Below are 22,947 nucleotides of genomic sequence, written 5' to 3'. Positions count from 1 at the left end.
CAAATTTCGGTTCGGGATGTCCCAGAGTTTTTGATTTTGAGAGAAGAAAGGGATGTAGTAGTAACAAGGATAGATAGTCCGCAAGAGAGGAGACAAAAAAGATGTCCGCAATTTGGTTTTTCTTCTAGTGAGGTGAGGTGTGTGAACAGAGAGAAAGGCGATAATATACACAAGGGAAGTGAGAAAAGAAAGAGAGAAGCAGCGAGAAAGGAATGGGGAGCAACAAGAAACGACCAGTCGGGAGCAAAGAGGAAGATGCGCAAACGGGCCAAGGATCAACGAGGGCGACGTGAATGGGCAAGAAAGAAGACTGAAATCCTTCCGAGTAGGACGAAGAATCGTGCGCGATGAAGAAGAACATGCCGTTGTTGTCGTCGAGGTAGCAATGTACAATGTGTCGAACGAGATAAATAGTCGATAGGCATCAGCGTTGCCGGCCAAGTTATCGGTTAGTGAGTCAGTCGATAGGGGTCCTGGCCAAAAGACGATGGGTGGTGATAGTACACATGTTGTTGGATTGTAGATTGAGATTTGTTTTCGGTTGATGTTGATGGATGGATGGGATGATGATGTATATTGCTGATGGTATGAGGTGCGATGGGCGAAACGCGGTAGGGGGCATAGTTGATCAATCCAAGAAAAAAGAAGCATAGAATGAAAGCATATCCGCACAAGGCGGAACAGTCTATATGATCGCGCGCGCAGGTCGAGGATCGCGAAAGGAGAAAAGAGGGTCGAGGGAACCAGTGGTCAAGCGAGTCACCGACGAACCTGTCTTCTCAAGGGAAGAGGTCCATCCATCACAGTTACCTCCCCATCCCGTCCCCAACAGTCGCAATACTCAGCATGGGCGTCCCACCTCCACTCCTCGTCATGTTGTTGATGTTTGGGATCCTAGGACCCATCCCCAACCCGAGCCCGCTCCCGCTCCTCGGTCTGCCAGCCTGACCTCCTAGGCCAGCGCCCAATCCCCCGCCAGCACCCCATGGCCCAAGCCCACCATGCCCGCCAGTGGTATAGCTGTTCGTATAACCCAGCGGCGCACTATCGCTCCGTGCCCGAACAGCCTTCTTCGCAGCAGCCAGCGATGATGCAGCAGTTGACGTCGCGGGACTGCTCATGGTAGACATCAGATGTATCGAGTCGCCGCTCCCTGGTGTCCCGCCACTATCGAGCCCGTTCACGTCTGCCGAGAGGCGAGGTCGTTTATTGTTACGGTGGTGAGGGTCGAAGTCATCCATCAGGTCCATCGAGACTGAACCCGGGGAGCCGGGTGTCCCGCTGCCAGAACCATCGCCGCGCGAGTAGGAGAGGTGTTGAAAGCTGTGTTGGCGGGAGAGGGTATGAGTGTGGTGAGGATGCAGCTGGTGATGTTGCTGCTGTTGGTGATGGTGGGCGGGGAAGTCTGCGGCGGTAGGGCTGGACGAAGGGCTGTTCATCGCGTGCGAGTGCATGCCGTGTAATGAGGGGTTCGCGATGTTCATGGATAACGGTGGAGGGTACCGCGAGGTCGTCGCCGTTGGAGAGGTGATGTAGATGTTGGGACTCTCAGCCTCGATGAGTTCCTGAGGGAATGGACCCACTGTAAATCAATATCGTCAGAACGTTCGGCTGAGAAAATTAAAAAGCGTACACACCACTCCCGGGGAAACTCTTGTTCATAACGTCCCATAACCGGCCCACCACATTGACAAGGGTGTCTACCCTCTTGCGCTCTGTGCACAACTGGTCGGCCATCCGCCGATTTTCATCCCTCATCGCTGTCAGCTGTGCAGCAACCTGTGTTGGGACACGACGACGCATCGCAAAAGAAGTCAATTCGTTAGTGTCACGTCCTTCAGCAATGACGAGAAACAGGAGTGGGATGAAAGAGAAAAACAAAGTTCAAAACAGCATCCACCTGGAGGCTTTAAACCATCCCAGGACCACAAAAAGGTAAAGTTCAAACACTTCCGCGAGACGTCCAACGCCACCAATGATCACCGCTCGTCAAAGATCCAGCTCCGTCTCAAAGATGAAACAAGCCCGAGAGACCCCGCCCATACTGGAAAGGATGTAGAGAGGCGTTACTCGTGGTTATCGTACACGTTAACCCACGCCAGGGAGCCAAGGCGGTTGGAAGAATGCAACCTCCCGCAGCTGCACCCGCGCTGGAGGGTGAGCGCGCCCGTACGGACTTTGCCCGAGTCCCCTATTGGAAACGCATACGGCACCTGGGCGCCTATCTGTCCAACCCAACATCATCTGCATCTCCCTCGTTCCCCACGGAGGCTACGGCACTCCACGGAAAACCCGCGCCGAAACTGAACAACACGTCCCCGCAAAGCATATACGCGGCAAGTTCGGAGTGAACCAGGTGAATGAGAAATCAATAGCGAACGAAGGTCACGTCGATCACAGCCGCGCGATCCGGAAACAAAACCTTGCGCGCATCTCCGAACAACCATCGCATCGCAAACCAACGCTCGGTCCCCCACACCATCATGCGTGCTCTTCTCCGCTCCAAGACCCCCAAGAGGCGCACCAGGGGTAAACAAAGAAAGGAAGATAAAGGAAACGAGATGAAACGGAAATGAAAAAAGAGAAAGGAACTCACCTCGCCGGGAAGCTCGACACGATGTTTTACCGCCGGATCAGGCTCCAACGCCTTGCGCTTGATCTCATCCAACAAATCTGGCCGTCCGCGAAGGAATTTGTGGTGTGAAAACTCCCATGTTTGCGCATCCGTTGAGGTTCGCTGTGCGCGTGGTGTCTGTCGTATGCGCGTGGTCGAGTTCAAGTCGAAGAAGCGGAGTTGGTGGGCGGAGCCAAAATCCGGGCGGAGCGGAAAATAGAAGGCGGGGAGAAGGGTGGTAAAGGTAAAGGAACCCGAGTTGGATGATAGTGCATCACCGTTTCAGTCGTAGCATCAGAAGTACCATCCGGTGCCAAGGAATAGCCAAAGTTGCATCGAAACACGAAGTAGGGTGAAACCACATCGAGCAGTGACGAGACGGTGTTGCGCCAGCGATGCCGAGGACGACAATGTCCCACGATGCCACAGAGACAGTCGAGTGAGTAGGGACCAGAGGTAGACATGAAAAAAGAGGGCCATGACACGTCAATGCCATCCGTGGACATATTGAGGGGTCGGATCCAAAAATCCCGAGAAAGATGGAACGGCGGCCATTTTGTGATGAGATTTTTGGTGAGGAAGAAATGGGGTTGAGGCGGAGGTAGCATCGAAAAAAGTAGGGTGTAGAGGATCGATGAAAAGGGGTGAAAGAAAGTAAGCGTCTTGGTTCGCTGAGTAAAGAGGTTGGACTCAAAAGACTAACCCGATTAATTTTGTGGAAGCCATACATATTTAGTTGCCGCACAAAGCTAGAGAACTTCAAGTGGAGGCATGAGCATACATGGAGGTCGGCGAGGGATGAATTACTTACGTTATTGTGCTTGAAATGGGCGCCCAGGATGCTTCTGCTGAACTCGCCAACATTGGAGACGACAAACGAGGTACCCAGCTCTGTCCACGAGATGAAGTGTGACGATTTGGGGTCATTGATCATCCTAGGGTATTGTTGATTAGCATCCTGCCGTCAATAATGCTTGGTCAAAAAGCCAAGATAAATCAACAAAGAAGGGTTGGGGAAAGGTACGAGGAGGAGGAGATGGAAGTAGCGCACATGATGTCACAGCATTCAAGAGCAAAGATGCAGTGGCTTCAGAGCGGCAACAGAATTCTCTAAAACGTCCAAGGGCAGAAAATCGTCATGGAGACAATATAGAATAGGAAGGCAAAAAAGGCAAGGAGAACGCCAACCGTGCATGAAGATATGGGAAGATGGTCGAGTTGGCAGCAAAGATGCATGACGACGGCGCGACGGCATCAAGGCGAGATAAGATATGGTTTTGGAGATGGAGCAAGTCTGCGGGAAACGCGGAGAGGACAAACTTACTGGTACAATTTTGTGACAAAGTTATTGGTGGCGAGAGGCTTCCCTAGTGCGTTGACGCTGCCACTGACGGGGACACCCAAGCCACCGCCTGGGGGCCCTGTGCCTAGCACGTCCTCAGCGCCGCTGGTGCTGCCGCTACCCTCGACGGGGCTTGTCCCACCGTTTGTCGAACTGCCATAAGCATTCCTCATTTCTAGATCCTCTGTGTAGCCAGCGCTTGTTGAGGTCGATGCGAGATCCATAGCTGTGTCGCCGCGGCTCTCATCAAACACGTTCTCCTCGATGGTTGTCGACGACGGCGCGGACGGGTTTGTTGTGAAGCTGCGTTTCCGACTGGGGAGCTGGGAGGAAGCGGTTGTGGATGCAGAGGAGGAGCGAGAGACGGTAGGACGGCGGTCAGTCGCAAAGCCTGCAGAAGAGCCGGGCGGGGCCAGTTGCTGCTGGTTTTGTTGTTGATTTTGTTGCCCCGATTGTGGTTCATCATACTGCGTGTTCGGACTTTGCTGACCTGGCGAAGACCCTTGATGTGGATCAAACTGGAACGGGGATGGCTGCTGCTGCTGCTGCTGTTGCTGGGGTCCCTGCTGGGCCTGACTCTGGCTGTTAAACGGGTTATTTGAGGGACTAATCGGCGTCGCCGGCGAGAGGTTGGCCGTGCTGGCCGGACCGTTGGTCTGTGCTATGGGTGAGAGGTTTGTGGGAGAGGTGACGGAGAGGGAGGAGATGTTGAGGGACAAGGCCGAGTTGGTGGGGGCGGGGCGGGCGGGGTCGCGGTCAAAGTATTGGTAACCGCCGTGCTCGCTCGGGGGCGGGGAAGGGAAGGGGGGCTGGGTTGTGATGAGCTGTGGCCATTGCTGGTGGTGGTGGTATGGGTCCATGACAAAGGAGGACATTTGAGATATTCGCGGCCAGGCGATATGTGTGACACGTAGAGACGGGATAGTCGTGTTGTTGATGGGCTCTAGTGCAGCATTCCAGGCTGATTGCAGATGATCGTGCTCATGGGTCGCTTATATGTGGCCAAGTGTTAAAAGGAGTCCCAGCAAACACAGGAGATCCCAATTCCACGGGTTTTCTTCGATTGCCCTGCCAAACCCGGTCACGCCCCGATCCAGATCTCTGAGATTCTCATCACTCCCAAATCCAGCCACACTCCCGCCGGCCACACAGAATCTTAATGAAATCCGAACTACGTAACTTGCCCCAAAACACAATCCACACGGTCCGATTCCTCTTCCTGCCGATCTCACCGCATATCCCATCCAATCCTATCCACCCTCTCACTCTTTTTACTTCCGTCTACCGGTGACTCACACTCCCTTTCCTCCTCCCCAGACACATATGTATCTTCGTAATTTCCAATTCAATTCTTGACGTCAATCCTCCCAACCCTCTTCTCCCGTAATCGACACGAAGCCAGTCGATCCCAACTTCTGGTACCTTCCCACAGAACACCCATCCCTGTCCCTCACCTCCTCCTCCTCCTTCTTCCTTATTTGTTCTTCCTTCATGTCGAACCAGCCAATCCATATTGACACATGGAACAAATCAATCTACGCCCCGTCCAAAACGAACATCACCTCGAGAATCCTCTCTCACCTCCTTCCGTGGAGCACATCCGGAAGTCTATCCCCCCTCACACTCGCCCTATTATTTTTCCCAATTCCTAATCCCGCGCATGACTTCTCGTACGGTACACAAAATATGAAAACCACCTGCCGCCGCTTTGCACCTGAGCTGCAGGCTTCTCAGCCTAATTCTGACATTTCATCTCCATTGAGTCTTCGAAGTTTACGCACGTCTCAATCGTCCCTCCCCGTCCCAGGCCCCTAGGTGGATAATAGACCCACTTTTTTCTTGGGGTCGCTCGGTCGTTCGGTCGAGCTCGACCACCTCTTCCCCTTCTCCGCAGGCTCGTGGTCTCGGGAACTCGGGCTTGCCCTCGATGACCAGGTCCTTTCTTCTCCACCCGCGATACCAAGCCTTTCCCCGTCGTACCTTCTCATCTCGAGGTACACCAGGGGCGCTCGCCCACATGTACCTTTCACGCCTCTTCCGCTACTGTCATAATTCCGTGGAGTGAACGACGCGGATAAACGGTTCGCCTACAACGCAAACCCCGTTCTCGGCCTAGGCCTCTAATTAAGCCTGTCTGGACTGAGGATTGGTAAGTTTTGCTCTTGCTCATTGGGAGGCAGGTGATCGCTTAGTATGTCCTTGCTCATCGTTGGGGATGTGGTGTTTGGGCGCCTATTTGAATCCCGCGGGCCGCCTTGGGAATACGCGCTAACTCTTTCCCTCGCAACTTTGGAGTGAACGGTTTTTTGCGAAGCATCCGTCCTCGCCCCAAAATAGCTAACTCTCTTCGAGTCGCCAACTGGGCACTGATGTCGAGTTCTCTTCCGGCAGTCGATAATAAAATTTGCTTCTTCCGAGTTCACTTCCCTCCATTCGAAGCCCTTCTTTCTGTTGACCCCATCGAATTCTAGATATTTCACACAATTCAATAACCAACAAGGAGAAAGCTACCAGCCGCCAACAGGTATCCTTTGATCATGTCTCTTTCTCAAATTCACCGGCCACCAGACCCGATCCGGTACCTTCCCGCTTACCCATCTAGGACTAGTCCATTGACAACCTTCACCCTTCGAAAATCCCACTTCTCCAGCCGTGCCGATGACACCTTGGCTATCACTACCCTGCCTATCACTCGACTAGAACTTAGTATACCGAACGCCGACAACGTACCCAATTCTCCGTGGTCCGTCCGAACACGAGAGAAAAGCCTAACAGTGAGCATTCGGAACACCTTTCATTTTAATCAGTCTGAATCATTCTCAGCGCAAGGGGATTCAAACGTCTTCTAAGTTCGATGACATACGTCTCAACCCTGTCAAGCCGGGCTTCGAATTCCATAACTGGAACGAAACATGCTGTAGCAGAATTTGAGCGAGAGATTCGAATATAATTGGGTGGTCTGAAAATGGTTCTTCTGTCAGGGCTTCGTGAGCTAGAGCTAGAATCTCTACAGATCAACTCAACCTCCCCACTCGACGTCGTGGATGACGAAATCATACAGTCATGTCAGTATCAGCATCGCAAGGAACCGGCCGCTGGCCACTCCATGGAAATAAAATCGCGAGTGATCCATCCCAGCTCAACCTTAGATGCAGCTAACCCACCGCTTCATACACTTCCATAAAGCAAAAATATACCGATATGGATGGGAGGCGCCTAATCACCATTCCTTCATTGACAATTCGATGGAAAGCAAGGGAAGGGTTACCAGAAACCTCCCCTCCCCTTTTTGAAAAACAACGTCGATGTGCTGTTCGCTGGATCTCTCATGGTCGATGAAGCGTCGGTCGACTTGACGACCTCTTTCCCAATGTTCTTCCTAGTAGTGCTGCTGCTTTCCCGCCTAATAGGTACTTTGGTTCGCACTTTGTGCCCCTTGAACTGGAGCAAACTTCGGCTTCGGAAACGGGAGGTGGAAGGGACCAATTCGATTCGGAGTGCCTCGATAACCACGACGACCAGGCTGTTTTTTCAGAACATAGCGTCGTCGTGGTCGTCGTGCGAGTTTATCGATATGGGTGTCGGAGACGGAAGTGGATTTGCATTCCAAAACGAAACCGAAGACTTCGTCAGTAAGACTGAATAATGTGGTCTGCCCCTTCTCCAGTGACTTGTTCAGTGCATCTTGACACAATTACTTCACTTTTCAAATTCTGAAAGTGGGCGCCTAATCTTCAGAACCTTTCCCGAGGACGTTCGGTCGTCAGACGCGGAAAAGACCCTCGTTTCCGGGTGTCCAACGACACGCAGGTCGACTCGGAGTGTGTACTCGTGTCCAGCAGTCGACTTGACAACTCTTCTCGGTCTCGAGGAAAAGAGGGTGTCGGAGGGGCAGGATGGGCAGGGTGTCCGAGGCATGAGAGTGGCTCGGAGGAATTCAATAATGCGAGGTACAAAGGGACCCAGGGGAACGTGCGCCGTCCACTCGACTACCCCTGTCGAAGGAGCTTTCAGGTAACGAGGAGAACATAGACTTCGTTAATGATATCCCGAATTACATGCGATTCTCGTTTGCAACCAGCGCTCAGATCCACTGCTAAGCGCTCAACCAGGTCGAGTCCGACTCGTCCTCATGGCTGACCTCAAACCACCGAAGAGGACCCGAAGATCGATATCCCGACCGTTGTGTGACTAGTAAAATCTGAATCTCTTATGACGGTAATAATACTGACCTTCCCCATTTGCTTGAAAAGGTTAACGGGTTTCAAAGCAGAGTGTTAGGCGTTGCACCGGTAGCGCGAACTCGAAATTAGCGCAGAAGGTTGGGGTTTTGGTGTTTAGTAGTATAGCGCAGAGCGCCACACGCGGCATTGTGACCGTGGCCTGCAACGCCCCATACGCATTAGGAGGAGAGTGCCCACAGGTACATGATGACTCTTTAGATGGTGTGGGGAATGAGAGAATTTGAAACTTGTTGGGGTATTGTTGTGCAGGATACGAGGGTGTTACAGTAGCAGTGGGCAGTAACTAATGACGAGTGCGCTCCACTGTAACGTTAAGGAAAACATTGGGGAGGCAGTTCCATCTTCAAGGAAGGTGGAATGGATGGATCGCCAGGAATGGAATTCCCTCTTTCGTCCTCTACCCAGATTCTGAGTCCAAAAGAATATCTGAAGACGCGAGGTCGACTTGAGAGTTGGATGTAAGCATTTTCCCATCGTTGCTTCAGGTTTTTCTTCCGTTGCCCTGGATTGCAGGTAGTACCGGTGTGGATGACGCACAAGTCACCGTGTTCCGTTATGCGTTGAGATGCCGACTCTCACTTTAATTCTGGCCTCCTCAATATAGCATTATCCCCTTTCTCCTTCTATCTTACAACACATACGTACTTCACTCCGGCACACCTGCCTCGCGCTCAAGTCCGCATTTCGACGCTGTACTCGGACTTGCCCTATTTATACACCTCGCTCTTTTCGCCACAGACTACAAAGAGGTATCCTGGGCCATTACGGGCGCTCCGTCGTCGTGTATACCAAGTCCGCCATGATCCAATTCATTCTACTTTCCTTTTGCGAGGATTTAAGACGACGGATTCGACTTCGTCGAAGATGCGAGCGTTAGCTTGACGATGATAACGATGATCTAACGTTATCGTTATCTTGACTACAATGGTCCACTGCTGCAAAGCCCCACTACCCAACCCCGCTTCGCCCAGCGCTCTTAATTGCCCAAGCTAGCGACGAGCGCCTCGCTGTGATTGTAAGCATCGGACCTAAGGAGCTATGCACAGAACCTAGATCAACGGGTGATAAGGATTCCCCTCTTGAGTACGTACTCTAACCTGGTCGTCCGGTCAAACTTAATTAAGAGAACAAACCTTGAGGTGTGAAGCGGTGCTGATTTTCACTGAGAGGTGGTTACGGATCGACCGCCCGGTGGTATGGACATAGCCCCTCGCGCACCGGACGTCTCGTCAACCGGTGCGAGAAGCGCTGTTTAGTGCCTCATTATATCATTGAGAGTCTTGAAGCGTCATCTATTCTGTTCTGAGGCGTCTTGGACATCAAGGTGAGCGCTATTTCCATCCTCTTTTTGACGTTTTTCGTGCATAGCAGAGAACACCGATCGTCTAACCAGTGTTCTTGAATCATCTAATCAAAGAGTCATCTCAACCCATTTCACTTGAACAGTATTTCCGCGGAAGGGAGCCACACGGTTTGCTAGTTTCTACTCTCGGTGCTTAGCTGTTCAATGCCGAGTAGTCACGGTAATACTACCCAGCTAGGGCGCCGAAATGCCCTCGACGAAAGCTCACTGTTCTGTACTGGTCATAAAGCATATCAGTTCAGGCGCTTATGAGTACAATTTCGAGTTACCGTGACGGCGCTATGCTCGGCGATATTTCGCTCTCAGAATTGTTCATTCGTAATGAAAAGTCGGGGAACAAGGAGGCTAAGACTTTCCTAGCAAGCCATCAGGATCCGGTGAGTAACAAACCACTTCAAAGCAACGAGAAACGCTACAACAGGCTACGACATCAAGGGCGTAGTTACTACAGGCAACAACGATCATCCCAATCCCTTGAATCAGTGCCAGGGCCAACAGGATCATCAACAAGAACAACAACGCCAACAGCCTCCCCTGCGAAGCAGCATACCAAAGGTTCCTGTTCATGTGGACTGAGCAAGGTGTCTCCCTGTTGATTTACTGTGTGTGTGAAATTGAACCAGACCAGAGTGGGGCTGAAATGCATACGGATAGGGGTACCATGAGGAATGCATTTCAAGCGACGTTTATTTAACGCAGGTGATCATGGATCCAAGGACGAGGGTGAGCGGGTGATTAAAGTGTCTATGAGTGCCAGTTAGGGGTAAAACCTTCAGTGGAAATGGATTGATTTGTGTTTTACTGTCGAGGAGGCGGGATTTGAGGTTTCGGCATGGAGTCGGCAATGGGCGGGGGGCTTCAAATCCCAAGCCCTCTTCCCAATCGCTAGAGTCGGGTTCAGTTCAAATGAAACGAGAAGATAGTGAGCAACAGGCTTGAGATCCCATGAAAGAAGGGACCTGGACGCCCACGAATGACCCCTTCCCCCAGGCGGGCTCGGGTGCACTTCAAGGCGAGCTATATCAACCTGTGTCGGGTGCCGACGGCATCAATGGCGGGTCCTGCAGCGACTGGGACCGACGAAACAACCGGTGTGAAGCAGTGAATTGGGAGTTCGTTTTTAGTAACTGCCTCTAAGCATTCACCACGCTCTAGTCGTATAGTAGCTATTCGTAGTCAGATTGACCTTGTCTATGTCGAACCGAAGCCGGCGTGTCCGTCAACGCTCCCCGCGGTCATCCCGGTAATTCGAGAGTAGAAGCACTATTTCTCAGTGGCTCAGGGCAGTATACACGACCTTGTGGAAGAAGAATACATCTATAGGACATATTTCAAAGGCTTCACTCAGTTTTTCGACAGACATTGAGCGGATGGACGTCGACATTCCGCGTGAATTCGCCACCCGTGGGTACCAGCATATCAGAGCCCGGCCAGACCTAAGGGGGCTCTTGAGCCTTAGGACAGGTTCCCTCATACTTAGAATATGGAGTTACATAGTAGAACCTGACAGTTTGACAGAACATGTAACTGGCGTTTATATTTTTGGATGCCGCCACGGCGGCTGGCATTGAATGGCTACAAAATCCTACAGCCTGTCACGAATCGGGGGATTTGTGTATTGTGTGATGCGATGATACATACCAATGCTGTTAACGTTTCTCATAGGACAGCAGATAGAGTAGGCAGACGATATTGCTCGCCGAGTTGTGTGTGATCTTTGGGATCCGTTCCTGAAAGTCGACCTGGCTTTGAATTCCCGGGCGCTAATGACTAGCCCCCTCGCCAGTGCCCACGCTCGTCAGCGCTCGTTGGAATTCATTCACACATCTTTCTCCCTGATTTGTACCTTCCCCACTCATCCCCGTCTGAACCCGCCAATAGTTTTCACTTACCCATTCTCTTACGACTATTTCACTTTACTTATTGGTTCATAGATAACACGAGGCTACCAGTATTTCTCATGGGTTTACGTTTCATCTGGTCGGCCCTTTGTGACGAGGCGTTACGGGTTCGAGGTTAACGGCAACGTCAAACTGACTTCCTTTCCCTTATGGCTTTTTGTATGCACTGTATTGAGAGTTTATTTGACTGGGTGTGGGATATGTTGAAGTCCTGCCTTGGGATCATGCAGATGTATCGAATCGGTGACTTCGAGTTAGGAGATTCGAGGGACAATATATACCACTAAGTAGCAATCTCTGCTACCTTGCAAATGAATGCCAGTGAAAGGCCTGCTTCGGAGGAGAAATGATTTCCGCGTGTCACCGGCACTTGTCCCATAGGCTAGTAGGCGTGATGCATGGATGTCCGTACACTCTATAGTAAACTACCGTTCTCCCTTTGAATGCTGCTGGCTAGAGATGCATTAGTAAATGAAATCAGAATCTCTATAATCCTTTGAAATCCCAACGTCGGAGGATTTTCAGTGCGGTATGAAGCTATCGTCGGTGTTCAAGTGCAATAGAATACATGAAAGAATTTTTACTTTACTTATCCTGAAGCCGGATTGCCGGATTGAATGCCGTATGAATGTTCCAACACTCAGTGATATCAGATAGTACTTGCGGATGATGTATGTAAGGTATGAGGACCGGAGGACCAGGTGATCCTTTGTGTGGGGAGATAAGCGCCTAAAGGTAGCGCGCGTACCAAAGACGCATCAAAACTCATTTCTTTCCACAAATCGAAACCTCTAATATTTCTCAAGTCGATTCATGTGACTTGACGCATGGGTAAATCTCAGAAGTAAAGTCAGGCTATGTAGGTGAAAGTGGGATATGGGGCCCTTTGCCCACCCATTGCAGCGCTTGCGGTAAAGGCGCCCTAGGCGAATGGCAGTTCATGTCGCCACGGTGAAGGTTGCTTGGTGCTCTATGCCGAGGAGCCTTGAAATGACAGCACATCCTGCCATGTGACGACACAGGGACAACCAATGACGGCCCGTGGTAGATACCACCGCGCAAAGTCCCACATCTGAGCTCTGGAAATGCAGAAAATCCTGAAACACACCCAAACTTCCAGACGCATTCTTTTGTCGCGGAAAGGCTCGCATATTACACTCACGCGAGAGGACGCACATAAAGTCTAACAAGGTAATAAGCGGGAATCAGCCTGACCTTTTGCCTCCGTCGAAAAATCAGAGAAATTCCAAAGAAACTCGAGCACCTAATTAGTGGTTTACCGAAGCTGAATAGAGTTGTCATGGAACATCCACGGGCATATCCACCAGCGGAAACATATTTCAATTCGCTCGCAGGGGCAAGGTGGACCGATTAGGAAATCAGATATTTGGAGAATGTCTATTCCAGAAACCGTCAATGTGTTCGGATCGGACTGTGCGGAAAGAACGCTTGGGAAGGCTCTGTCAGCCCTTGGTTTCGTGGAAACATAATGTAATTTCCAGGACAACGGAAGCGTTGCTGTTAACGCGTCCGAGGTTTGGTGGCGGTAAGCAAGTAAGTTGCATGGACAGTTGACGTTCATTTGAACCACAGTTCCTGAAGCTTGAGCACAGAGCTTCATTTACGTTGTCTGGCATGTTAGCGTACGTGGGTTCTGATCGAAGGAAGGCGAAGCTTATGTTGCATAGAATCACTTGTTTCATAATCCCTCTCAGAACTCACGAACTTGAGAATTTGAGAACCAGATAGTAGGTATCCACTACACAGGCACATAGTAATCTCGCACAGGAACTCAGGCGTCCGGGAGAAGGAAGTCGCAATGACAAGATACCATTCAGTTATTGGATATGGGAAGAAACGGCCACAGACAACAACGATTGCACTACCCAAATGTTCGTGACGGTTGACGACCGCACCCGCTCGCCCAAGGGGAGCTTCGAACGTCCAATTTAGGACGAAGTTCTGCACGGGAAGGCGAAGCATGGCCCTGCCTTCAGCCAGACTTCTGCAGCTCCATGCAGCGCCCTGCGAGGTCTCGACGGCGAAGTTCATTGAAATCTTAACCGTAAATGAAAGCCCGACCATATGAACCTGAATCCCCGATTCACCGCAGCAGTCCCAGTAGGCTTCCGCAAGCCTCGCAAGAACGGGGACTTTGGGCGTTTGACTTAAAGCGAAGGTGATTAATCTGAAGGGTATCAGGCTCTCGAATCGTGCCCCTTGTTCTTCGGAGCCGGCACAAGTTCAGCGAATTGGGACGAGGTACCAGTGACCACTCGCCAATATGAGGGTACGAACGTGAGGAAATTACATACGTCCTCTTCACATGCTCTCCACCGAGATGTCACAGAACTGGACCGAATGAGTGGAACCTGATTGAACCCAGATGATCAATGGCCGGAGGTATCAAAAGATCTTATCACTGCACACTGCGAAATTGCCATCCTCCCGTTTTCTCCATAAGACATGCAGTTAAGTCGAACCACATGAGTGCTTGCAAGGATCCTCGACTCCAGATAACGACTGGACATGATAGTTAGAGGCCCGGCCCGACGACCAAGGATAACTCGTTGGCATACAAACGACACGAAAATCGCCCACTATCCAACCACACCCTAAGTTCTCCGTCCTTTCGGCGCGGCGTTTGCAAAAGGGAATTGGCTGGGAAGAGATACCTGGGATACCCCCGGATCAAACAAGGCCTGCAGACCGATGGACATGGGAAGATCATATCCACAGAAGGTACCTCCGATAGTCCCTTTTGGACGAGCGCTATCATGAGGTGGGACCAGGACCCCCGAAAACCAGCTGAGAGGTCAGTGCAGATCCGGTTAAAATTGGGGGGGTCTGGGGGTGGAGGTCAGAAATTTTCCGGGTATTTTGTGGGGGGTTTCGAGGTCGAGGTCGGTTCCTAAATCCGGGTATCATCGACTCTCTGAGGAGGTCACTTCCAAAATCCGGGTATTGGTGCACGGCAGGCTCGCGCGACCTGATGATCTTGGGTGGTCCTGGGTGGTCTCGACCGTGAATTTACTTGCCATTTTGGGCCCATTTTCTACTCAAAACATGTAGAAGTATCTTGACTCACAATCGACTACGATTTGCGACGGTAAATCACCAAACTGGGCTATGAATTGGAATCAATGAGTACATTTTTTGTAGCCTGTAGCCATATGTAGGCTTGGGTCTACATTCTGGTAACAGCTATCCGTCAAAAGACGCCCAGGACCGTCAATACGAGCGCCTTGTCCTTAACTCGCAAGAGTCCAATTCCCTTCGTGTCAACCGCTGCTGAAGCCGTGAAGGGACTGGTGGCGAAACAGTCAAAGAAAGGGGACAGCAACGGAGATGAAGACGAGGGTTGATCATACCATAGTGTTTGCACGTAGTTACATGGATATACGAGCGAAATATGAGAATTCAGATGAGTTTTCGTGACTTTGAGGTCTGTTCCAAAATCCGGGTATCGATTTTTGGCTTGGCACGGAGGTCACTGCAAAACCCGGTTAAAATCTGGGGGGTTTTGCGAGATAAAATCCGGTTAACAAATCCATTTCCCAGAACTGACCTCTCAGCTGGTTTTCGGGGGTCCTGTGGGACCTGGATGCCTGGAGGAGAAAGAGAACTTTCAAATGAGGACGGCGAGCTGGGAGAGAATCAAGGAACGTTGGAACCTGGGTCCTGAAGGTCATAGGCAAGGTTTGGGCCCGCTGGGTGCGGGGACTAAAGACCTATTCTCGTTCCTTTGAAACTATGCTGCGGCAGGTACCTCAGTACACGCCTCCTTGTTTGCGCCCTTCTTACGCATGATAACTTGATTTCGGTCAACTAAATACCCACCCACCGTATGTATCGGCCGATTACAAACGCTCCTCAAGTTCAGGGCATCCTAAGGTCTTTAGCTCTTGATAGTCTCGACGCCAACGAGGATGAGACGGGTATCCTAAGCTGGCGAAAGGGTATATGGGATCATTACCGTGGTAACCGATGCAAAGTAGGTGTTCTTACCGGAAATCCTAGAAGTAAGCTCATAGTCGCATACGCTTTAGACTCGGTTCCCCATTCACGACGACGATGTCCATTGGGGATGATGTCGCAGCTGCTGTGAAATCCGGATTTACGGACATATCGGAGCCCAGAGGCTTCAGTCGTATTCGAGAGAGGAAGTCCAAATGTATTGACGCACCTAGAGGGGCCGAAGTATGATAACCTGGCATTCCGTTTCTGTAGGGAACGAAGCCCGACGAAAAGATCATGTGTCCAAAATGGGTCTGCTCGCCTCTCACTTCGATTTGAATGGCTTTCTGTAAAAAGACAATAAGTGAAGAGCCAGAAGTCGAATGAATTGATATCGTATTTCCGTTTCAGGACGGTAGGAGAACGTAAATGCCCCGAATTGTGTTGGTGAAGTCCAATTGACGCACACGTTCTCTCGACTTGCCATTTACTGCAGAGACGATAAAGCACGTCTTGACAGGTATACAGGGACCTGAAGCATACCATTTGGTCCAATCGTCTCGTGAGCTTCTATCCCCAGTTCCTAGCTGCATGTCAAGTGCCCCCGCTGAGGCTAATGTCAAGGCCTGCGAATCAATTTTGAAAACGTGAGCGCTTTTCAGACGGTTTTCTCACTTTTCGCTCCAGTTTACGAAACAAGCGCTCGACGTGACCAAAGGTGGCATTCCTTATCGAGGCCAAAATGCGAGCCTCGTGTGCTCCACAGGCCTTTTGAACAGCAACCTAAATGAAATACATCAGAAAATAAAATCGAAAGAGAGAAGGCTTTAAAGGGGGATTTAGTAACCGTTTGAAGCCCGTCACTGGTCAGACATGACATAGAGTATTGGCCGAGGACTCGGTGTGTGTTGCCATCTCAAAGAAGAGCATATGGGGAATCGATTCAATGGATTGTTGAGGGCTGCGAGAAAGAAGATTGCGCCTTCGCAGACGAAGGCTAGCGCTTCGACTTCCGCGAATTCGTTGAAGGTCGAGGGATCACATCAGCCTCTCCTCCTGGCGGAAATGAGATCAAACCCCGTTCAGGGTCCAGTGGAGCATCGACATCAGCAAAGTACCTCCCCGAAAGGAGCCAAACCTGGACGAGTGGTTTCAAGCGCCCATTTCCTGCCATAGCGCTCGAGGAGCTTCAGCTAGAAACCTCTCGAAGAGCGAGCTGGACTTCGGGAGACCATGGCGATTTCGTAGCCATCGAACGTATGGTTCGCGATAACGAAGTTCACCCAATGAGGATGGATTGAATGTATTGCTGCTCTGCTTTCCTTCCCATGATTCGTCAGGCTGCCCATGGTATGAGAAATTCGTCGTAAATTCGCAGAAGCACAGCCCGAACGCACCGGAAAGCCTTTGGGGCGCCCGCCATACCCAGCCCAAACGGGCGGGGAGACCTGTATTGCGTCTTGAACGGGAAATGTCATACCCACGACAAGCATAGACCATACATGAGGATAGCAAAGATAGAAAATGGAAACGACCTGTAGACGTCAACCCAACCCCACGGCTTCCCACGCAAAGCTTCCTCCATTCGACTTCTCTTCGCAATCTGATGACTTCGTCGACAGGGGTGTGAGTCTCTTCATTAAGTCGAAAACCCTGATCCCCTTTTAACTGACCAAATGACCGGTTGGATGGGTGCAACCCCGGTCTATTTTGAGCGCTTGTTTGTCATTTCGTGTGGTTACCTTGGTGGTGGGGAAATGTTGGCATGGCGATCGTATGCGTTCACCAAGTTCGACACTTTGCTGTTAGAAAGCTGTCGGGAAACATGCCACGGATCGAAGTTTGATTCCGTCGGTCGTCATAGCGTGGGGTTGATGCCTGGTGAAAGAGGAAACATGTTGTCCATTTAGAAGGAGCTATCGTCTACTAAAGTGACTTGCGATCCTGGTTCAGAAAGGTAGTGTCAGTCTCTGTCCAAAACTCCCCAGAGCGATTATAATGCGCCTTTTCAATTTTGACATGGCGTTAGAAGCGCCTTCCGTTTCCGACATTTTGACCGCCAGGTTCTATCAGAGGAAAGTCGGTGAAGTGAATGGCAAGGAACAGGAATTGGAAGATACATGTACACGTGTATTGGCGTCGCAGCAATCAGCCTGAGCACGGCGATTAGCACCGTAGGCCAACTCGGAGGGCATTGCCGAAATAATACTCACCGGAAGCATAAAGGGTATTTCTGGGTGCATTTCAGAACCTTGCCATCTCAACATGAGTCGTCCAGTCAAGCGAGCGTCAACGACGATAACAAGGCCAAGATATCGGAGTTGGAATACCTCATTAGAGAGGGCATGTAATGCTTCGGAGCGTTGAGTACTTCGAATACATGGGTCTAGTCCTCCAAGATGCCCGTGAAGGGTCCTATTTTTTTCCCGATGACGAGGACCTATCCGTCAGCACCTATTGAAACGAGCTCGGTCATGATCCTCACCTGTTCTGTCCGCGTCATGTTCACCACTTCGTTGGGGTAGAGCTTGGAAATCACGCGAGGACGTCCCATTGGGATAGCCTCGGCGATGTGGATCAGGAAAACAGGTCTAAGCGAATCCAGAAAAAAGGAGGTATTAGGTTCAAAATCCCGAATTGAAGCAATATGTGGTCGGCGAGATAGGGGCGAGACCCGCAATTTTTGGGTGGTATTGTGCCATTTTGGGTGAGCTCCATGCTGTTCTGGGGCACGAGTCCATTATCGTCCTTGATCATTCCTGCGAGCCAAACAATACGACAACAGTTCCTAGCCCTGACTGGAGCAATAGCGTCATGTGAGGCAGGTACGCAACAATCCCAACCAAATCGATACGATCCAAAATCGCAGGTCAATGCAGAGGAATCGCAGATGTCGGCCGAAATCCCGTCAAGCGCAACTCGCAATGTTGGACGTCCAATCAGTATCTGTCGTAGAGTTAACGAGCAAAGATAAGATGGGAATAAGACTCTAGAAGAGGTGAAGAGGTAAGTCCCTTTGAGATGATTTATCCGGACACGTTGGAGCTGAAACTACTTTGTTCATCATCCCGCCCACTGTTAAAAATTCCATAGATCATCGTCATCCCATCGAAAGGGTTCGGATTCTTCCTCGCTACACAGCCAGATTTTGCCATGAGTGTCCTGATGGAGGACTGGGACCCAAATCGCAACGAACGCCGGAGCCGATGACAAGCCATTTACGCGTTTCTGTTCATTTTACATCGTCGCCTTGAGGTGCCTGTAAAGCAGGAGTCCAGCAGTGCGACGACGAAGAAGATGGTGGCAGGGTCCAGGTTGCGTGTTGATGGTCGCAGACAGTGATGGCGGCTAACCCTAACCAGGCCAAAGCTCGTGGAAAGCCGGGAACAGGTTCTCACGGTATATTTCTTCCAACCAGCTCGTTGTCCCCTCCGACCTCAACGAAAACGACGACGACGAGAAGATGGCCTCGAGAATCGCACTGAACACTTTGCGTGCGGGTGAGTAACTGTTGCCCTGCCGTTGCTCACAACAGACGCGTTGACCACGAATTCTGCAGCTCGCCCGCGAGTCATGGCCACCGTGGCCCCCAGCTACACGTACGTGCAACGAGTTGGTCGTCGGAATAGGGGACGTTGATGATGTTTTTCTAGTCGCTGCATGGCCACCTCCTCCAACCCCCCACCGCCCTCAGAGAAGGCCGCCGAGATCGTCAACAAGCTCCCCTCGTCCCCAGGCTTGATCACCAAAACCGGCACCGCTCTCCTTGGAACTGGTCTCGCCGCAACTGCCATTTCGCAAGAATTGTACGTTGTGAACGAAGAGAGTATCGTCCTTTTGGCCTCCGCTATCGTCTTCACCTACATTGCCAAGGTCCGTCGCGAAACGTGGTTCACGGAGGCCAAATTGTTGACGTCAACCCATCCAGGTCATCCGTGAACCTTACAACAACTGGGCCCAGGGACACATTGACCGCATCAAGGGTGTCCTCGAAGCTTCCCGTGCTGAGCACACCAATGCTGTCAAGGAGCGAATCGACTCGGTCGGCCAAATGAAGGACGTTGTTTCCATCACCGAAGCCCTCTTCGCTTTGTCCAAGGTACGTTTACTTCAGTCCCCATTCGTTGACTACTCTTAACTCTGCACCAGGAAACCGCCAAACTTGAGTCGGAGACCTTCGTTCAACAGCAGAAGGTCGCCGTCGCCGCTGAGATCAAGTCGGTGTTGGACAGCTGGGTTCGATATGAGCAGCAAGTGAAGGAGAGCGAGCAGGCTGAGCTCACCAAGGCCGTCATTGACAAGGTTTTGGCTTCCTTGAAGGAGCCCAAGGTTCAGCAAGACGTCCTCGCCAGCGCTGTTGCCGAGATTGAGCGTATGTCCTCTATAATTTTCATGCAAATATCGCTCCCTAACACGCGACGCAGAGCTCGTCAAGGCCAAGGCCATCTAAATACCACGCTTGCAAAATACCTTGACACTTTTAATATAGATTCATTCATTCCCTCCTTACGCGTGACAATCTCAGGGTCCTCGTGCCAGAAACGCTTTCTCGTTGCCCATGACTGACCAAGATGATCGCAAGCTCGGGAAATGGACCATGGCCACGGCGGCCATGTCTACATTGGTGCGGCCGCCAACCTGCGAGTTGGCTGATGTCTGAAACAGCCAACGTTGACTTCGGTGGTGCGAAAGACATCCGATGGGTTGGGGGAACCAGCGTATGACCCTGGCATCAGGTTTCCGCTAATGCATCATTTGGCAGGAGCGAGGTCCGGTTCGCAGTCTCCTTCCGGCTCTATCGAGTCACCGTGTTCATCCCTGCCTTGGCGATGTTGGGCGTGCCATAGTCAGCCACGCTGCCGACGTTGACAATGTGAAAGCCAAGGTCGTGCACGCTTCGAGGTCATCAGTCAAGCCCCTTGCGAATTCTCCAACGCGTCGAAACCAACGATACCGGTGTGCTCACTGCTGTGTAATTTACAGATGATAAAAGTATGTGTTGGGCACGACGGCAATAGCTAAAGGCGGTAATGATGTCAATGAGAAGCTCATGCCACTGACTAGGCTGTGTTGTTTACTTATGGCGACTCTCCTCCATCCCGTTGCTGATTATCACCAACTAGACATGTCGATTAGAGATCCACGCTTGGGTGACTGGGCCCTGGGTGTTTACCTCAATTAAATCACCGTCCAGAAGTACGTCAGTTTGCAACGGGCAAGTTGGGAGGTATTATATTCCGCCTTGTATTTGAATTCCATAGCGGTCAGCTCACTCTTTCGACCGATGATCTTCACAAGGCAAATGGTATATAAACTGATCTCATTCAGACCGTCCACCACTGTTCAGCAGCCCATGAGCACCGTGTCATAAGGTCCTGGGAAGGAAGTGACGTTAAGACCAAACGAGCTCCTTAGAAGTCGAACGAAAGCCTTACCTTTATGGTCACTAAGACTTCCATCGAAGATATTGCGTACATCTCCTGTCGCACATCGCTTGTCCGTACTATCGTTGCCTGGACACACAAGCCATGAAAGGTCATCTTGGATATGCTTCTCGCCATGTGCGTGCTGGAAACCCAGGAATCGACCGGGAATAATGGGGACGAAATCATCCCTGTCGTGGTGCGTAAGACATTGCAAGCCGAAAGCGTGGTCTTGCTCTATGAAACTCACTGGTTGTTGATCCGATCCAGGTCCACGTTGCGATTGACGTATTCTGCAAACGCCTTGTTTCCTACCTAATAAAACCACATGTCAGAGAAGGCGAAGGTATAGAGGGTACGAAGTATGTTACCCGTGGCATTCCATATACGATCGTCCTGAAGGTAAGGTCTGGGAAGAACAATGGCAAAGAAACACCATCCAAGAGCGACAACGCTCCGCCTGACGTCAATACATAGTATATCAGCAGGAAGTAAGGGAAGAGTATGAAAATAAGTTTCAGAACTAACCAAGAGAATGCCCAACCAGTGATACTGAGGTCAGTCCACTTTCATCGATGGCTCTTTGAAGGGCAGCGCGAACATCAGCTGCGGTTCTACGCAATGGTATTGTGAGTTACCGAAAGAAGGGAATCATCATTGTAGAGGAAACTTACTCGGCATGAGCTTCCGCGAATCCATTGTGCACTTTAATGGACCTATCCAGTCCTGGGAAGTTCTCCGACTCCAGCTCGTCAAGGAAGAAGTCCGCATCGGTCAGAAGGGCCTCACTAGTAAGAATCGTCATGAGGTACTGGATGGATATTGGGATCGTGATGTGCTGCACTTACATTTTAGTTGGGTCTGTTCCCTGATGCCCGACCACTATTGTCTGAAGGCATCTCAATGAGGTGCGGGGTTCGAAAATCTATGAAAATAGGCGCGCTTACCTGGAGCGTTGGATCTATTCCAACGTACCAGAACTGAACATCCGCTCCGTCACCACCAGCTGCGATGGGCTTGAAGGTCGGGTTGGCGTTACAATTTGCTGAGAAGAGGCCTGGATCAAATCTTCTGAATTATGGGGACAGTGATACGCACTTACCACCACACGACCAAGAAAGGACGGCGTCCGGTTTGCAGTAGGCAGTGCTGGCGTAAAACGTGAAAGGCCGGAAAGCCTGTATCTCGGCATTTGAAAGAGCAACTAGATCGGCTTGTCGGTGGACGAGGGGAACTGCAAGTACACCGGCACGGGGGCTGACCAGAGCCAATAGAAGCAATAAGGTCCAAGAAAACGGCAGAACTAGTAAAGACAGAGCCATTTCGAAGCTGTGAATATATAGATATCAATTCAAGTCCAAAGCTTGAGAATGGAAAGAATGAATCGAAAGGAAAGGAAATACAAAAGGCGGCCGGCCGCTCGTCCACCCAAAGCTTCAGCACTGGAGGCGTACTAGGAGAGAAGAAAGGGGATGCGGGTTCGCCAGACGAGGCTTCCTTTTACATAGGATCCCACCATTCGTGAGTATTACGCTAAATAACAGAGATCGGTAGTTCGATTGTCAGCACACTGCAGATGGTCGCTCGGCATATTGATGCATACCTTGTCCATCATTGAATTGCGGTCGGTACTGACGAGTCTTGGGTTTATGGCGGTGGTAACGCAGTTACCAACACGCAAACTATTTTCATTTTCTGACGTTTTGGGCAGGCGTTGAACAGCTTGTGCGACGAGAAGACCATGGGGAGAAGGCGGAGAGCAAAGACGGTGTAAGTCTCGGACCTCAACTGCCAGTCCTCCAGATCCAGGTGACCTATGTTTGGACGCCGATGTTGCTTCTCCCAGTGAATTGATCAGTGATTCTATCGGCAGTAGGTGCAGATGAAGATGAAACGACAATATAATTCTTCGTCGAGATGTTAGTGAAGAGGAAACGCGGCAGCCTTCGGATCAGAGTTGCCGACGACGTTGTTCTCACGCGGTGCTACGCGAGCACAGCAAGCGCCAGGCTTGGCTTACCCTTTCGAGTATCTCTCTGTCTCGTCCAAACCGCCAGTTGAACCAGATACCCCGAAAGTCGCTCGAGGCCTTCCGCAAGAATC

The 22,947-nt window shown here is 51.0% G+C and overlaps 7 protein-coding genes across 7 annotated transcripts; 2 read left to right on the top strand and 5 right to left on the bottom strand.

The window, feature by feature from the left end:
• Nucleotides 1-806: 806 nt before the first annotated feature.
• Nucleotides 807-1,758, bottom strand: CC1G_00744 (hypothetical protein; the record flags this gene model as incomplete). Its single annotated transcript, XM_001831145.1, has 2 exons — nt 807-1,582; nt 1,638-1,758. 2 exons carry the CDS (start codon nt 1,756-1,758, stop codon nt 807-809), a joined length of 897 nt encoding a protein of 298 aa, XP_001831197.1.
• Nucleotides 1,759-3,934: 2,176 nt separating this feature from the next.
• Nucleotides 3,935-4,831, bottom strand: CC1G_09899 (hypothetical protein; the record flags this gene model as incomplete). Its single annotated transcript, XM_001831144.1, has 1 exon — nt 3,935-4,831. One exon carries the CDS (start codon nt 4,829-4,831, stop codon nt 3,935-3,937), a length of 897 nt encoding a protein of 298 aa, XP_001831196.1.
• A 5,705-nt stretch (nt 4,832-10,536) lies between these two features.
• CC1G_14803 (hypothetical protein) lies at nt 10,537-10,821 on the top strand (the record flags this gene model as incomplete). The annotated part of the gene is made up of 2 exons (XM_002910778.1): nt 10,537-10,664; nt 10,719-10,821. 2 exons carry the CDS (start codon nt 10,537-10,539, stop codon nt 10,819-10,821), a joined length of 231 nt encoding a protein of 76 aa, XP_002910824.1.
• A 2,106-nt stretch (nt 10,822-12,927) lies between these two features.
• On the bottom strand, nt 12,928-13,995 carry CC1G_14802 (hypothetical protein; the record flags this gene model as incomplete). Its single annotated transcript, XM_002910777.1, has 4 exons — nt 12,928-12,982; nt 13,187-13,223; nt 13,381-13,631; nt 13,895-13,995. The coding sequence occupies 4 exons, from the start codon at nt 13,993-13,995 to the stop codon at nt 12,928-12,930; spliced, it is 444 nt and encodes a 147-aa protein (XP_002910823.1).
• Nucleotides 13,996-14,884: 889 nt separating this feature from the next.
• CC1G_14801 (hypothetical protein) lies at nt 14,885-16,595 on the bottom strand (the record flags this gene model as incomplete). Its single annotated transcript, XM_002910776.1, has 7 exons — nt 14,885-14,957; nt 15,033-15,072; nt 15,333-15,368; nt 15,651-15,768; nt 15,889-16,047; nt 16,097-16,204; nt 16,464-16,595. 7 exons carry the CDS (start codon nt 16,593-16,595, stop codon nt 14,885-14,887), a joined length of 666 nt encoding a protein of 221 aa, XP_002910822.1.
• A 2,237-nt stretch (nt 16,596-18,832) lies between these two features.
• CC1G_09897 (ATP synthase) lies at nt 18,833-19,927 on the top strand. Its single transcript, XM_001831142.2, has 6 exons — nt 18,833-18,921; nt 18,981-19,020; nt 19,075-19,294; nt 19,350-19,520; nt 19,571-19,793; nt 19,846-19,927. Exons 1-6 carry the CDS (start codon nt 18,885-18,887, stop codon nt 19,869-19,871), a joined length of 717 nt encoding a protein of 238 aa, XP_001831194.1. The 5' UTR covers nt 18,833-18,884; the 3' UTR covers nt 19,872-19,927.
• Nucleotides 19,928-20,764: 837 nt separating this feature from the next.
• Nucleotides 20,765-22,166, bottom strand: CC1G_09896 (lipase; the record flags this gene model as incomplete). The annotated part of the gene is made up of 9 exons (XM_001831141.1): nt 20,765-20,796; nt 20,857-21,035; nt 21,095-21,159; nt 21,216-21,304; nt 21,373-21,458; nt 21,519-21,632; nt 21,693-21,733; nt 21,792-21,889; nt 21,947-22,166. The coding sequence occupies 9 exons, from the start codon at nt 22,164-22,166 to the stop codon at nt 20,765-20,767; spliced, it is 924 nt and encodes a 307-aa protein (XP_001831193.1).
• Nucleotides 22,167-22,947: the final 781 nt, after the last annotated feature.

This window comes from Coprinopsis cinerea (genome assembly GCF_000182895.1).
Source record: "Coprinopsis cinerea okayama7#130 chromosome 7 map unlocalized cont3.7, whole genome shotgun sequence".
NCBI lineage: Eukaryota > Fungi > Basidiomycota > Agaricomycetes > Agaricales > Psathyrellaceae > Coprinopsis > Coprinopsis cinerea.
This window is presented reverse-complemented; position numbering and strand designations above follow the sequence as displayed.